The sequence below is a fragment of the Rattus rattus genome, chromosome 11 (genome assembly GCF_011064425.1).
Source record: "Rattus rattus isolate New Zealand chromosome 11, Rrattus_CSIRO_v1, whole genome shotgun sequence".
Taxonomy (NCBI): domain Eukaryota; kingdom Metazoa; phylum Chordata; class Mammalia; order Rodentia; family Muridae; genus Rattus; species Rattus rattus.
Window position 1 is genome coordinate 85,716,142 of NC_046164.1, and position 13,159 is coordinate 85,729,300.

General features: G+C 39.5%; 1 protein-coding gene across 2 annotated transcripts; it reads left to right on the plus strand.

The window, feature by feature from the left end:
* The first annotated feature begins 1,937 nt into the window (after nt 1–1,937).
* C1d (C1D nuclear receptor corepressor) lies at nt 1,938–11,581 on the plus strand. Of its 2 annotated transcripts, none has more exons than XM_032916410.1 (5): nt 1,938–2,027; nt 6,803–6,949; nt 7,731–7,797; nt 8,097–8,152; nt 10,810–11,581. In XM_032916410.1, exons 2-5 carry the CDS (start codon nt 6,812–6,814, stop codon nt 10,972–10,974), a joined length of 426 nt encoding a protein of 141 aa, XP_032772301.1. In that variant the 5' UTR covers nt 1,938–2,027; nt 6,803–6,811; the 3' UTR covers nt 10,975–11,581. The 2 variants fall into 2 exon arrangements, with proteins under 2 accessions (XP_032772301.1, XP_032772299.1); XM_032916408.1 differs by lacking the exon at nt 1,938–2,027 and adding an exon at nt 5,680–5,803.
* The last annotated feature ends 1,578 nt before the right edge of the window (nt 11,582–13,159 follow it).

The following is a 13,159-nucleotide window of genomic DNA, read 5'->3' on the forward strand; positions in this document are numbered from 1 at the left end:
CACAGTGGTTAACAGGGCTTTCTGCTCTTTCTAACATGGAGGTTCAGTTCCCAGCACCCATTTCAGGCAGCTCGTGGACCCCTGTAACTCTAGATCCAGGGGGTCCAGTGTGCTCTATTGGCCTCTTAGGGCATGTTCCCATGCACTTGCAGGCACACATACACAGAGATTTATTTTTTTTTAATTTATTTTATTTATCTGAGTACACTGTAGCTGTCTTCAGACACACCCGAAGAGGGCATCAGATCTCATTACAGATGGTTGTGAGACACCATGTGGTGGCTGGGAATTGAACCCAGGACCTCTGGAAGAGCAGTCAGTGCTCTTAACTGCTGAGCCATCTCTCCAGCCCCATACACAGAGATTTAAAATAAATCTTGGCACAGCTTGCAAGAAGAAGAAAGGAGGAGGATCATATGTACGTACATACATACATACATACATACATACATACATACATACATACATACACACACATTAAAAAAACATATCTTGTTTTAGGGTTTCTATTGCTGCAAGGAAACACCATAACCAAAAAGCAAGTTGGGGAAGGATGGGGTTATTTTGACTGACACTTCCATGTTATTGTTCTTGTCTAGGGAAGTAAGGACAGGAATTCAAACAGGGCAGGAACCTAGAGGAAGGAGCTGATGCTGAGGTCATGGAGGGTGCTGCTTACTGGCTTGCTCATCATGGCTTGCTCAGCCTGCTTTCTTATACAGCCTAGGATACACCAGCCTAGGGGTGGCACCATCCATAACTGGCTGGGCCTTCCCTGTCAATCACTTAAAAATATGCCTTACAGGACTGCTTACAACCTAATCTTATGGGGCATTTTCCTAATTGCTGTTCCCTTCTCTCAGGTGACTTGGGTCAAGTTGACATAAAACTATCCAACACAGGAATGGTGGGACAGCCTGAAACTCTAGCACTGGTAATCCTGAGTTCAAGGCCAGCCATATAACATAGTGAGACCCATTCAAAAACAAAAGTAACATAAATCTGGTCTTGTACTTTGCATATATTCACATCCTCATTTAATATTTTTAAACCGTATTTTCATAACTAGCCCCTAACCAGGTATCAGGCACTTCTCCAAGGAGGCCCCTCAAAAGATTCATCTGAGGCTCACAGGCCTCTGGGCCCAGCTTCCATCAAAGCAAAGACCAAAACAAAGGTCTAAGGTACACTCGGTTTGCAGAAGTCTAATCTAGACAAGATGCCAGGGCCTTCTTTCTCACACTTGCCACCCTTGTGGGAGACCTTTGCCTAACCTGTAGGCTCTCCTCTGAGAGGCCCTACCAACAGCTCAATGAGACAGATGCAGATACTTACATCCAACCATTGGACTGAAGTCAGAGACCCCTATGAAGAAATTAAGGGAAGGACTGAAGAAGATGAAGGGGAGGGCAATCCCATAGGAAGACCAGCAGTCTCAATTAACCTGGAACCCAGGGAACTTCCAGAGACTGGACAACCAACGCCCTCACCTCGACGCTTATACCGCATATACGTAGCAAAGGACTGTCTGGTCTGGCTTTAGTGGGGAAAGATGTGCCTAATTCTCGAGAGACTTGAGGTCCCACAGATCGGGGATAGGGAGGTGAAGGGGAGCACCCTCTCAGAGTTAAGGGGGAGGAGGAATGTTGTGAGAGATTGGGGGTGGGAGGGACTGGAAGAGGGGCGTAATGGCTGAAATGTAAGTAAATAAAATAAATAATTAATTAAAAATAAATGTATCAGTAAATGAACCAAAAAGAACAGAGAGAGGAGAGGGAGAGAGAGAAAAGGAAGGAAGGGAGGGAGGGAAGGGAGAGGGAGAGAGGAAGAGAGAAAGCGAAAGAAAAAGAAAGGAAAAAATAAGACCGTGGCCTTTAGCTCCGGGATGATCGGAGGCGGGGCGAGCCACGGAACTAATGTACGCACGCGCAAGACCGGGAACGACGCATGCGCGGGAGGCAAAAGCCGTGTCATGGCGTCATCATTGTGCGACCTCTTTTCCGGAGACAGGCGTCCACGGTATTGAGGTATTGTGCAGAACCGAGTTCGGGTGCTTGTCGTGCTCCTGTCACAGTCTCTTTTCCCGCACCCCGGGATCACGTCCATACTGTGGCCGACTGGGAGGAGCCGAGCGGGGCTTCTCGCTGCAAGCGTAGTCACCAGAGCCTGTCAATGGCGGCTCTCGGGCTTTGCCTTTGCCTTTGGTTTCTTAGTCAAAACCGTCTTCCTCATTTTGCTTCGATTGTTGACGTTGCCTTTCAAGGGTTGAAAAGCGACAAGTAAAACACCTAACGCCATCATTTTCTAGCCGATTCTAAATCCAAACGGAGACAAAATGGATGGTGGAAAGAGTAACTTTCCGTGCAATTCGTACTGTTCTGCCCAGGGTCGGAATGCTTGCGGTGTCAGTGTTAGACCTTTTGAAATAATGGTTTCCTTAATTTTATTTTTCCTTTTCCGAGACACGGTTTCTCTGATGTAGCCCTGGCTGACCCGGAACTCGATCTGTAGAATGGTTGGTCTCGAACTTAGAGATCTGCCTCCCTCCATATTCCAAGTGATAGGATTAAAGGCGTGCGACATCATGCCGGGCCAGCAGCTTCATGCTGTAGTGGATTATGTTGAGAGTAATTTTTCTTTGTGATCTGGGAAAAAAATTCATCGTAGCTCAAAATTTCTGTTGGGAGATAGTTTTAGTGACTTAAAATTTGTTGGCTACAACTTAGTTTTGTCTTGGAAAAGGTGTATTTGCCCTAGTGAGATGTTTGTGGTGTCGTTATTAACTTGTTCGGACGAAGTAGACAGAACTAAGTATCAACATTAGTTTTTACTTATATATAATAGCTAAGCCTTTACTGAACTTTAGAAAACTACTCCTGGTTGGTGGAATTGATAGACTGAATTGTTTTGTTACAAGATAAAATGACAATGTGAACTGTTTATGTTGTTGTTTTCAGATAATAGAAATGAAATTCCCAAATCAGATATGCTTTCTAGTACCTATAGGGCTGCAGTTTTCTCTTGTTTTTAACTTTTAAAAATTCTGTGTAAACAGTAGCTATTGTTTCCAAGCATTTAACTCTTTCTGTATGGCTCTAAATATTCTACACTGGACTACCTTTTGGTTATTTCCACCTTCATAAGCAATAATATGAGCTAATACCTTGAGCATTCTACTAATGGAGTACGGCTTTAAGAGTTTTATATTTATTTGTCTGCATCACAATCTTATATATTATTATCATCACTTTTTGTAATAAACAAGCCCCACGTTTTTGAGAAGACAGTTTTTGCTGTTCCCTGTCTTTCATTTTGAAAACGTGTTGAAGTGAGCGTCAAATAGAAGTTGATTCCAGTGTGGCTCCAGTCTTAATCAGCTCCTTGTAATTTATATACTTTAAAATATTCCTATTTATTTATGTGTATGTGTTCATGCCTCTTTCTGTGTGCTTGCCACATGTATGTGGGTGCCAACAGAGGCCAGTTAAAGGACTCGGATCCCATGGAGCTGGTTGTTAGCTGCCTAAACTGGCTGCTGGAAACGAAACTTGGGTTCTCTGGAAGGTGAAAAATGCTCTTAACTGCTGAGCCATCTCTCCACCCTTGTAATTTATATAATTTTGTTGCTAGACTTTTTTTTTTTTTTTTTTTTTTTTTTTTTTTTTTTTTTTTTTTTTGGAGCTGGGGACTGAACCCAGGGCCTTGAGTTTGCTAGGCAAGCGCTCTACCACTGAGCTAAATCCCCAACCCCAACTAGACTTTTGTATATGTATTTTTTGTATGGTGTTCTGCATTTGTGTGGTGCATTTGTGTGCATGTGCGTGTGTGTTCTCAAGTGAGTGTATGGGCTTGTGTGTGTGTGTGTGTGTGTGTGTGTGTGTGTGTGTGTGTGTAGGTTGGGTTGAAGATGCTGTTTTTTTTGGGTTTTTTTGTTTTTTCCATCACTCTCCACTTTGTTTATTTAGGTAGGGTTTCTCATTGAAGCTGGGACTCACTGACTTCAGCCACATCTAGGCTGCTAGGGGATTCCATGTTTTGGCACCCTCCACATGCAGGAGATCTGGATTCCAATCTTCAAGCTTGGTGGTGTGTGCTTGTGTGTGTGCTTGTGTGTGTGTGTGTGTGTGTGTGTGTGTGTGTGTGTGTGTCAAACAGATGAACTCTTGTTTACAAAGCTAAGTCCTAACCCCATAAATCTCCCATTGATCCTGCAGTATGGTACAGATGGCATAATAGGGTGCTCTCTCACTTCCCTGCTCTGCCCTTTCCTGGAAGTAGCTACAGTTTAACAGTTTATTTTGTATGTTTAAAGAAACTCACATGTATGTATAAGCATATTAGTTTTCTGCCACAGAAAGGTGAGATAAACTGAAAAAAAGGAAAGGCTTATTGGGCTCACATTTTAACAGTTTCATGCCATGGCTGGTTGTCCTTGTTGCTCTTGTATGTGACAGGGAGAGGTGGGGTGGGGGGCTAGAGAAGGGAAGGATAGGGAGAGCCACAAAGTGTTCTTGAACTTCCCCACCCCAATATGACCATAAAGCTGCTTACCTCTTACCTCTTAAAGCCATGGTTTCTTAAACATGGCAAAGGTTTTGCTGTCTCCCAAGAGTGTCATGAGCTGAGGACCACAGCATGACATGGGACTTTCCATGAATTGTACCCAAGCTGTACAAGAAGTATATCCCTGACTCAGGCTGTTTTCTTAGATAAAGAGAAGGAAATAGGAGGGTGGGCTGGGTACAAACAGAGGCAGTGATGCCCACACATGGCAGTATCAGAGTGAAATCATCGTGGACACTGACGCTTTAGGGAAAGAAGTAAGTGAGATCTACTGTTCCTGCTGCTCGTCACTTCCCCTTCCTGACATCTCAGGGCTCTTTTAAAACCATGCCAGTGCTTTTCTCTGTTATAGAGTGCTCTATTGATGGCCATATCAATTCATCTAATCCATCTGTGTTAATAGGCGTCCTTGTCTTTGAAAAATACTGTAGTGGATGCCCGTTAACATTATGTTACATGAAAATTAAATATATGTTTCTAAGAAGTAAATTCACTGATTTTGAAGTGGAATATCAAATTCAGAAAATGCTTAATTAAATCAAACTGTTAATGGTGAAAAGGGCCTGCTGGTGGCCACCTCTGCTTACATTAGGTGCTGTTTGACACATGAAAAATGGGGTCTTGTTCTTGTGGTTTGTTTGGTAGTTGAGTGGTTTTATGTTTATTGTTACTTGGATTCTTTAGTAAGTGTGTGGCTTCTGTTGTTTGGAGAGCTGTATATAAGCCCTGCTTGTTATATGGATTTGTAGAGGCTCTGTTTTCCTTTGTGCTGTAGATAGATTTTATTTGGATTTAGATCTGATCTATGTGTTTTCACATTGATACATTTTAAGAATCAGATAAACATGGAGGAGATTATATTTTGAGGCTGGAAGTGTAGCTTCATGAGGCCCTTGGTTCAATTCTCAAGCAGGTACCCCCCTCCCCGCACCCCTCCATGCCTCCCAGTGAATTTAGAATGTTTTAAAGAAGGCCATTTGTAATATAATCAAATGATCTGAACTTTCAGCTTTTGTTGATCAAGTTAGATTTATGAGTTTGTTCAGCAACTGCAGGATTGGTGAACACATCATCCCCTTTCCCTCTCTCCCGTAATAGGGCCGTGAACTGTTCTAGGTTACACCTTCTCTCTGTCCTGCAGTGACAGGGCAGGACACTGCAGGGCACTGCATGAACTGAATCTGCTCTTAAGACTCAGTGCATGACTAACGCGCTGTGTACCTTTGTTATAAGGCTCTGTGTAAGTCTTGTTTTGTTACTTATGAAGACGACTTTTACAGCAGGTTCATGCTGTTAGATGGTTTCACCACTGTGTGCTTCAGTATATATCCTTAAATAACATTTATATATCTACAATTCAATATATAACGGAATTATCCATAATTTTGATAAGGAATGTTACAGATAATTACACCAACTGGATTATTTTATGAATAAAAAATTTGAAGCCCATGGAGAGATTTGGTGATTTATCCAAGGTGACAGAGTCAGTGTTCAAGCTGCACTAAAAGCAAGGGCAAGTGTCGCAGCCCCCAAGCCTGCCCCTCGGCTACTACGAAAGCACTAAGGACGATAAGTTCATGCACGAACTTGAACTTGAAAAGAAATTTTAGTGTTAGTTGATAAAGAATTTTTATATCTAGGAATTCTGCTTTTTAAATTTATTTAATACAAGGAATGGTCAGAACAACACCTAAGTTTTAAAAAACTAAAATTTAAAATTTAGAGAAACTCACTTCGTTGAGTTCTTCAGTAGACATCATAGGTTATATTTACCACTTTCATTTTTTAAAAATCTTTGCTTTCAATAGAACGCTTTAAAAAATGTACCCCTCCCCCATTTATTTTTATTTCTGAGATTGTGTATCCTCGAGCAGAGACAGGCCTTGAACTTGCCTATAGCTAAGGGCCCTAGATCTGACCCTCTCGCTCCACTTCCCAAGTGCATGTACCTGTGAGTCCGGTTGAACACATGTTTAGTTTATTGGTATGTGGTGTGGTCATTATATTGTCAGAGCTGGAAAGCTCTCCAGGGCTTCATGTGTGGTCAGTGTGATTCTTCCCCACACTGACCATGCATTTTAGGAAGGGAGGCAGGGAGGTGAGTCCTCTAGACGTGCATGCTACATGCTAAGATTCGCTGACAAACCTTACGCAAAAGTACGTGTTCTTTTTATTTTCCTCCTAAAGCTCTGTCTCCAATATGAATTCTGAGTTTTGTTTTGTTTTTTTTCCTCAGTTGGTCACAATGGCAGGTGAAGAAATGAATGAAGACTATCCCGTAGAAATTCACGATTCTTTAACAGCTCTGGAGAGCTCCCTGGGTGCTGTGGATGACATGCTGAAGACCATGATGTCTGTTTCTAGAAATGAGTTGTTGCAGAAGGTATTTTAAAATCTACAGCCTACAGATGAGTTTCATAAGACAGAACATTAGGAAGAACGGTCGTTCAGCTTCCTGCTGGAGTGTTAGGTGAAGCGTTGGAGCATCTTTAGCCAGAACACCCCACAACGCTTCTGCGTTGGGAACTTGACTGAAAAGCAAGGCACACTCCCAACATTCTTCTGTTGTTGTATCTTTGCTGTTTTATGTATTGCAAGATATTATCGGAGGTTCTGGGAACACTGAGCTACTAGAATAGTAATTAAATCGTTTCTCTGTTTTTAGAATTGCCTAAGCATTTCGTTGTGCTTCTTACAGATAAGTGAGTCATATACAATGCTTATGTTGAATAATTACTTTTGATATAAAAGTCCAGATCCTAAATCTGAAATTGATATCACTTAGAAAATTTTCTTGGACTATACAAATTTCTTGTCTTATCAGAAGTGATATCCAGAAGCAAGCATTTTTTTTTTTTTTTTTTAAATAAAGCACTTGTTATATTTGGGTGTTTGTATCAATGAAAAAAAGAAGCTATGAATTGGAAGAAGGGTATTCGAGAGTGTTTAGGTGGTTTTTAAAATATAGTTTCAGATATAAACAAAAAGTCACTGCTCCAGAAATTTTGTGCACGTTATTACTAGATCATTTTATTACTGACTTATAGGAGGTGAGAAAAACATGCTTGATGACCTTGCAGGTGGAAACAGTTGAAAGTGTCATCTGTTGGTTACAGAGTTTGTGTGTATCTTTCATCTTTTGTCTCTTTTTTCTGTTTTACTAGTTGGACCCACTGGAACAAGCAAAGGTGGATTTAGTTTCTGCATATACCTTAAATTCAATGTTTTGGGGTATGTATGTTACTTTGTAATTCATTAGAAAGTGTATTATTGTATTTATTTTTGAGACCTAGCAGTTGACATAGAATTATCTTTCATAGTAATCTTACTGGTCCTATGTTTTTTTTCTTCATTTATGTCAGAATACAGGATGCCTGGGAGTACACATAGTTTAATATTTCATAGAGGGTAGATAATTGGAAGTTGAATTAACTATGCAACTTTCCTGTCTTGAACACTAGGATTTCTTTATTACAACACTCTTACTATCATTATACACACCACTTTATCATGTGGTCTTTCTCTTACAGTTTACTTGGCAACTCAAGGAGTTAATCCCAAGGAGCATCCAGTGAAGCAGGAGTTGGTAAGAGGCCTGTGACTCATCCTGATTTATCTGTCTGCCATGTACCCCTCGAGCTTCAGTCATTCGGCCATTATCATGTGATCATTAGGGAGATCAGAAGTAGAGCAGAGTGGCATCATTCTAGTAATTAGTTATAACTTTCATAGTATTTTCCCTATAAATTCTTTAAATTTTATTCATCTCTAGGGCTACTTAAGAAAAAAGAAAAAAACTCTCACACAATTCTTAAAAGTGTATTCCAGTTGATTTACTAGCAGAGATGGGGAAATTTCTCTCCTACCTTTTCAATTTCTCCATTAACTCATTTTCTCAGCAGTAAAGAATTCAGTTCAGCAACAAAGCTAAAAGCTTTTTTGGCACCAGCTATGTGTATACTGTCCAGTAACTCTGCATCAGTGACATATTTACAACCTGTAATAAATCTTCTCGGTTTGTCTCTGTGTTCCATTTAGATGTGTAAGTACACTAAATAAGAGCTAATATCTTGGAGTTTTTGCTGACTTCAAATATTAAATCAAATCATCCAATTGGAAGGAGAAAAATAGAAATGAAACTTACGGTTACCTTATTGACTTAGCTTTATGAATAAGAGTTTTAATAAATTTATTCTTTGTGCACATAAAATATAATATACATTTATATGTGAAGTACATGAAATTATATCTTTGTTTTCAAGTCATATAGTAACCAGCAATGTGTGTGAGTTACATCTTAGTAAAGCATTTATTTATTTATTTAAATTTATTTAAAAATAAAATGCGTAATCCAGGTATCTTCATTTCAAATGTAAAATATTAAAAAAAATAGACTAGGATATTTTCTTCTTTTAAATTTTTTGAGGGAAAATTAAATTTATGCTTAAATATAATAGTTATGAAAAAATTTTAAGAAAGGTTACCTGTGCTATTGGCTTGAAGAAGTACAGGTTATGTGTCTAGTTTTCTAAGTGTCCTTTTATGAAATTATTTTCAACACAGAGTTAGAGTATTCAGTGTTGTGTTTATAAAAGGGTAAGGTCATTAATCCTCATCCTTCAGAGTCTACTTTATGGAGAGCACATTAATTTTCTGGATAAGGATTGGCAAATAAAAAGCATTCTTAAGTGTATTCCCTCTTTTGACCTTGCGGACGGACATTACTAATTGATTACAGAATTAGAGGAAATTGATTTGTTATTTGTCATGGATCACAAACGGGAAAACAGTCACCTTATTCCTTCAGTGGTATTTAAATGCCTACTAAGGACCAGGCATTCTTTTCTTTTCTTTTTTTTTTTTTTTTTTTTTTGTTTTTTTTTTTTGGAGCTGGGGACTGAACCCAGGGCCTTGCGTTTTCTAGGCAAGTGCTCTACCGCTGAGCTAAATCCCCAACCCCAGGCATTATTTTCAAGTGAAGATTCCTCGGAGACAAAGCTGAGGCATGGCAGATGCCACTCTTAGAGAAGGGAAGCACAGTAAACCACAGTAAGAGAAATACTGAGCACCTGGACTACACAGCGTGCTAAAGAAGCATTATGGGGGAAAAAGAAAAGCAGAGCCGATAGAGTGAGTTGGAGTCTGGGGAAAGTGTCCGGTTTCAGTGGTGCAGGGAGGAAAGACTGGCAGACTAGAAGAGAAGGAGGAGCTGTGTGGATGCTCCTGGGCAGAGCTGTGGCAGAGCTGTGGCAGGCCGGGCTCCCAAGGTGGAGCTGGGGTGCAAGTGCTGCCCTGGGTGTCCACTTTGGCAGGGGAGGTTTTACAGGAGCGCTCAGTTTCGGTAAGGAAGCAATTGGAAGGCTCTGCGTTTTGCTGTTTATTCACTGCCTATTTTACTTCGATGAAATTCATTTGCTCCTAAGCAGTCAGTCACTTACTGATTGTGGTTTTCATTACCTTGATTTCACCATTTGAAGTTTAAGATTTATTTATTCTGAATAATATCTCAGGAGATTAAAGTGCTCCAGAGACCTACTACATTTCTTATCTTTAAAGTCTGAATATTTTATTAGAAAAATTTATGTACTTATTAGTTAAAATTATGAATTGAATAAAAGATCTCATTTTCATTTTGCCTATTTTAATATGACACTCAGCAGCAACATAAAATAGATACAAATACTGCCCCGCCCATTTTCTGTTAGAAAAATGATGGGAAATGTTAATTTGTTGGCACAAATGTAGGAGAACTCAGATTTAGAATTTACTGTTCAGATACAAAATAGTTAAAATGAGAATGTTAGTTAATGTTGATTAAGACAATAGAGCCATATAACCAGTTATTGTTTTTGCTATAGTGATATTCTAGTGTGAATCTTCCTCTGGAAGAGTTCAGAACACTTCTCAAATGTTTGGTTGGTTACTGTTGGCGACAGTGTCATGTGCAGCCCAACCTGGCTTCAGACGGACTGACCTTGAAGTCTTGCCTCTGCTTTCCAGAAGCTGGTGTTTTGGGGCTCACCCTTATGCCCACTGAAAGGACTTTAAACCAGGTCTTTCTCCTGGACGCTCAGCTCCAGGGAAGCATGGGGCAGTTTACCCTGTGCATTTGCACTCACTAGGACCACGGGCTTAACACACAGTCAGATCTCACTGTTGGTTGCCACTGAGAAAGCCAGCCCTGCTAAACCTGGCGATGCTCAACAGCTCCGGAAATGACCGCCTTTTATGTTTCTCTCTAAGGAAAGAATCCGAGTCTACATGAACAGAGTCAAAGAAATAACAGACAAGAAGAAGGCTGCCAAGCTGGACAGAGGTGCCGCGTCGAGATTTGTCAAAAACGCACTCTGGGAACCCAAACCAAAAAACACACCAAAAGTGGCTAATAAAGGGAAAAGTAAACACTAATCTTTTGGTTTTGATGTACGTGTTTTCAAAAAGTACATCATTTTTATCAGTTTACAGTGTACTTATGTGACCATGTGGTGTTTAAATGGATTCCTTTTTGAATTCATGTATAAATTTACACATTAAATTTTGTGATACTGAATCTTTTTTTTTGCTGAGAAAGATTAAGTTGTCGTTATTGATTTTCATATAAAGCATCATGATGTTTTAATATTGAAAGATATTCTATAAGCAATTGTGAAATCCAAATGTTCTTTGTAAACGTTTGTAGTGTTTTAAATGAACAGTGTTATGATGAAGTGTGCTGTCTGTAGACTGGAGTTATTAGGACATCTGTTTTCACAATGATGAGAAATGTAATGACTTAAATACCCACTCTGCTTTCTGTTCAGTCAGTTCAACATGGTCCTGTGAATTTTTTTTTAGGCGTAATTGCTGTCTTGATGTTCACAGTACAAAATTGAAACCTTCAGGCTGTACTTTAATTCTTCATGTTCCATTTAAAATAAAATATTCTCATTCATTAACGCTGATGGGAAATAAGGATGTATGTCCTGGTTGGAGTTGGCTTGATTCCCTTTTAATAAATACTGTAGCTGTGTAGCTCGCTTGTCTCTTGCTGTCCATTGCATGAGTGAACATGACGTCCAGATGAGGCAGCTGTGAGCAGCCCCACCCACCCGCTGCACAACATTTATGAGTCACGGTCCTCTGTTCTCTTGGTCTCACTCTTGTAGAATCTTTCTGACTAAATATTTCCTGAGCCACATGGCTGTTTTGAACCATCTTCTTTATTAAATACTGCCCCTTAGGCACAGGAGGAATCAAATTATATTTGCATTCTGAGTTATTTTTCCAGAGTGTCTGTTATGATGAATTCCACTTATTAAACCTTTTAAGTGTCTGAGCTCATATGATCTTGCTTCTCTAGGCCCACACTGTCGTGTGTAGGAATGCCAAGGGTAGCCAGGTTTTATCGTTTTTGAGAATTAGAGTTGTTGAAATTGTCCACGATTAATTTTTCACAACTGACTTTGAATATATGAATTTCTTGATTAGGTAGCAGATACTGGAAATGGTCTGAAGTTATAATGGACTTTGTAAAGCATGCTAAATTCATAAAGAGTAAGTCACTAGTAGACGCAGAAAGCCTCAGCTCTGGCGTCAGACACTGCGAAATGGAAGGATACTTGCGAGCATTTGTAGTCATTGCATTCTGGGCCGTTTTAATTCTCTGATAATAGCAAAAGTAACTTCAGTAGAGAAGTAAGTGCTTCACGAAGATAACCGTAGAGTGCATTCTTAATGTTAGTCATTGCAAGGAAACTTGTATCTCGTATTTCTCTTTTTAAATTTCATAAAGAAAAGAAAATTTTCACAGTTGCAGAAAATCATTAACCAAGGCATTTGTTTGTGAAAGTCCAGCTCTGTAAATTGGATACCCTCAACTATTTCTTTCAGCATGTATTTGTAGAAATAAAATATTTTGAGTCTATTCCATTTTATTACCTAGAATTTGAAGTAATTACTTGAACATACCAAGCAGCTGAACGGTGGCAGTTTATTAGGTTATCTGTCACAGGTGCGCTCACTGACGTCCACGTTGCCAAGCACTGCGCTCCATTCTAGGTTTCAGAGATGGTGTGTGTAGCCCTTGTGCTGTTTTCCTGAAGTGTTATTAGTTTAGTTAGTATTTCAGAATGCCCAGAAGTTATAGGAGGTTATTCTCCCTGGCCTTAGCCAGAACTATACAAGGTGGTGAGCTCATGTATTAAGTGTGGAGTGGTTATTGGGAACACTTTATTCCAAGTGATGCTGTTCTGTAAGGGGAGGTGTTAGCTGTATGTTTTATTAATCTTCTTGGGAATCAACACTTTGGAGGAATTGCAGACGTGTAGTCATTGATCTAAATGAAGTCTTTTAATATTTTAAATAAAAATTTCTTGTTCACAGATACAGAGTGGGAGGTAGACTATGTTATATGAAATTTTGAAGATTAAATCATAGTTTATATTTCTGGAATTAGGCCGTATCAAGTAAATGGGTTTTCAAGAAACTGAAGTATAAAATCTACTTATGTTACTAAAGTGGCCTACTCCACCTTTTAAAATTGTTTAGAATCATGAATACTTAAAAAAAAAAAAAAGGACACTACTGAACGTAGACCCTTTTTTCTTAAGTGGTT

What these genes read in the sequence shown, in the direction of transcription:
- C1d (XM_032916408.1), top strand. Translation starts at nt 5,765, where the DNA reads ATGACTAACGCGCTGTGTACCTTTGTTATAAGGCTCTGT. An exon ending in CCTTTGTTATAAGGCTCTGT is followed by an intron (nt 5,804 to 6,802) that starts GTAAGTCTTGTT and finishes TTTTTTCCTCAG; the next exon opens with TTGGTCACAATGGCAGGTGA. An exon ending in CTTAAATTCAATGTTTTGGG is followed by an intron (nt 7,798 to 8,096) that starts GTATGTATGTTA and finishes TTTCTCTTACAG; the next exon opens with TTTACTTGGCAACTCAAGGA.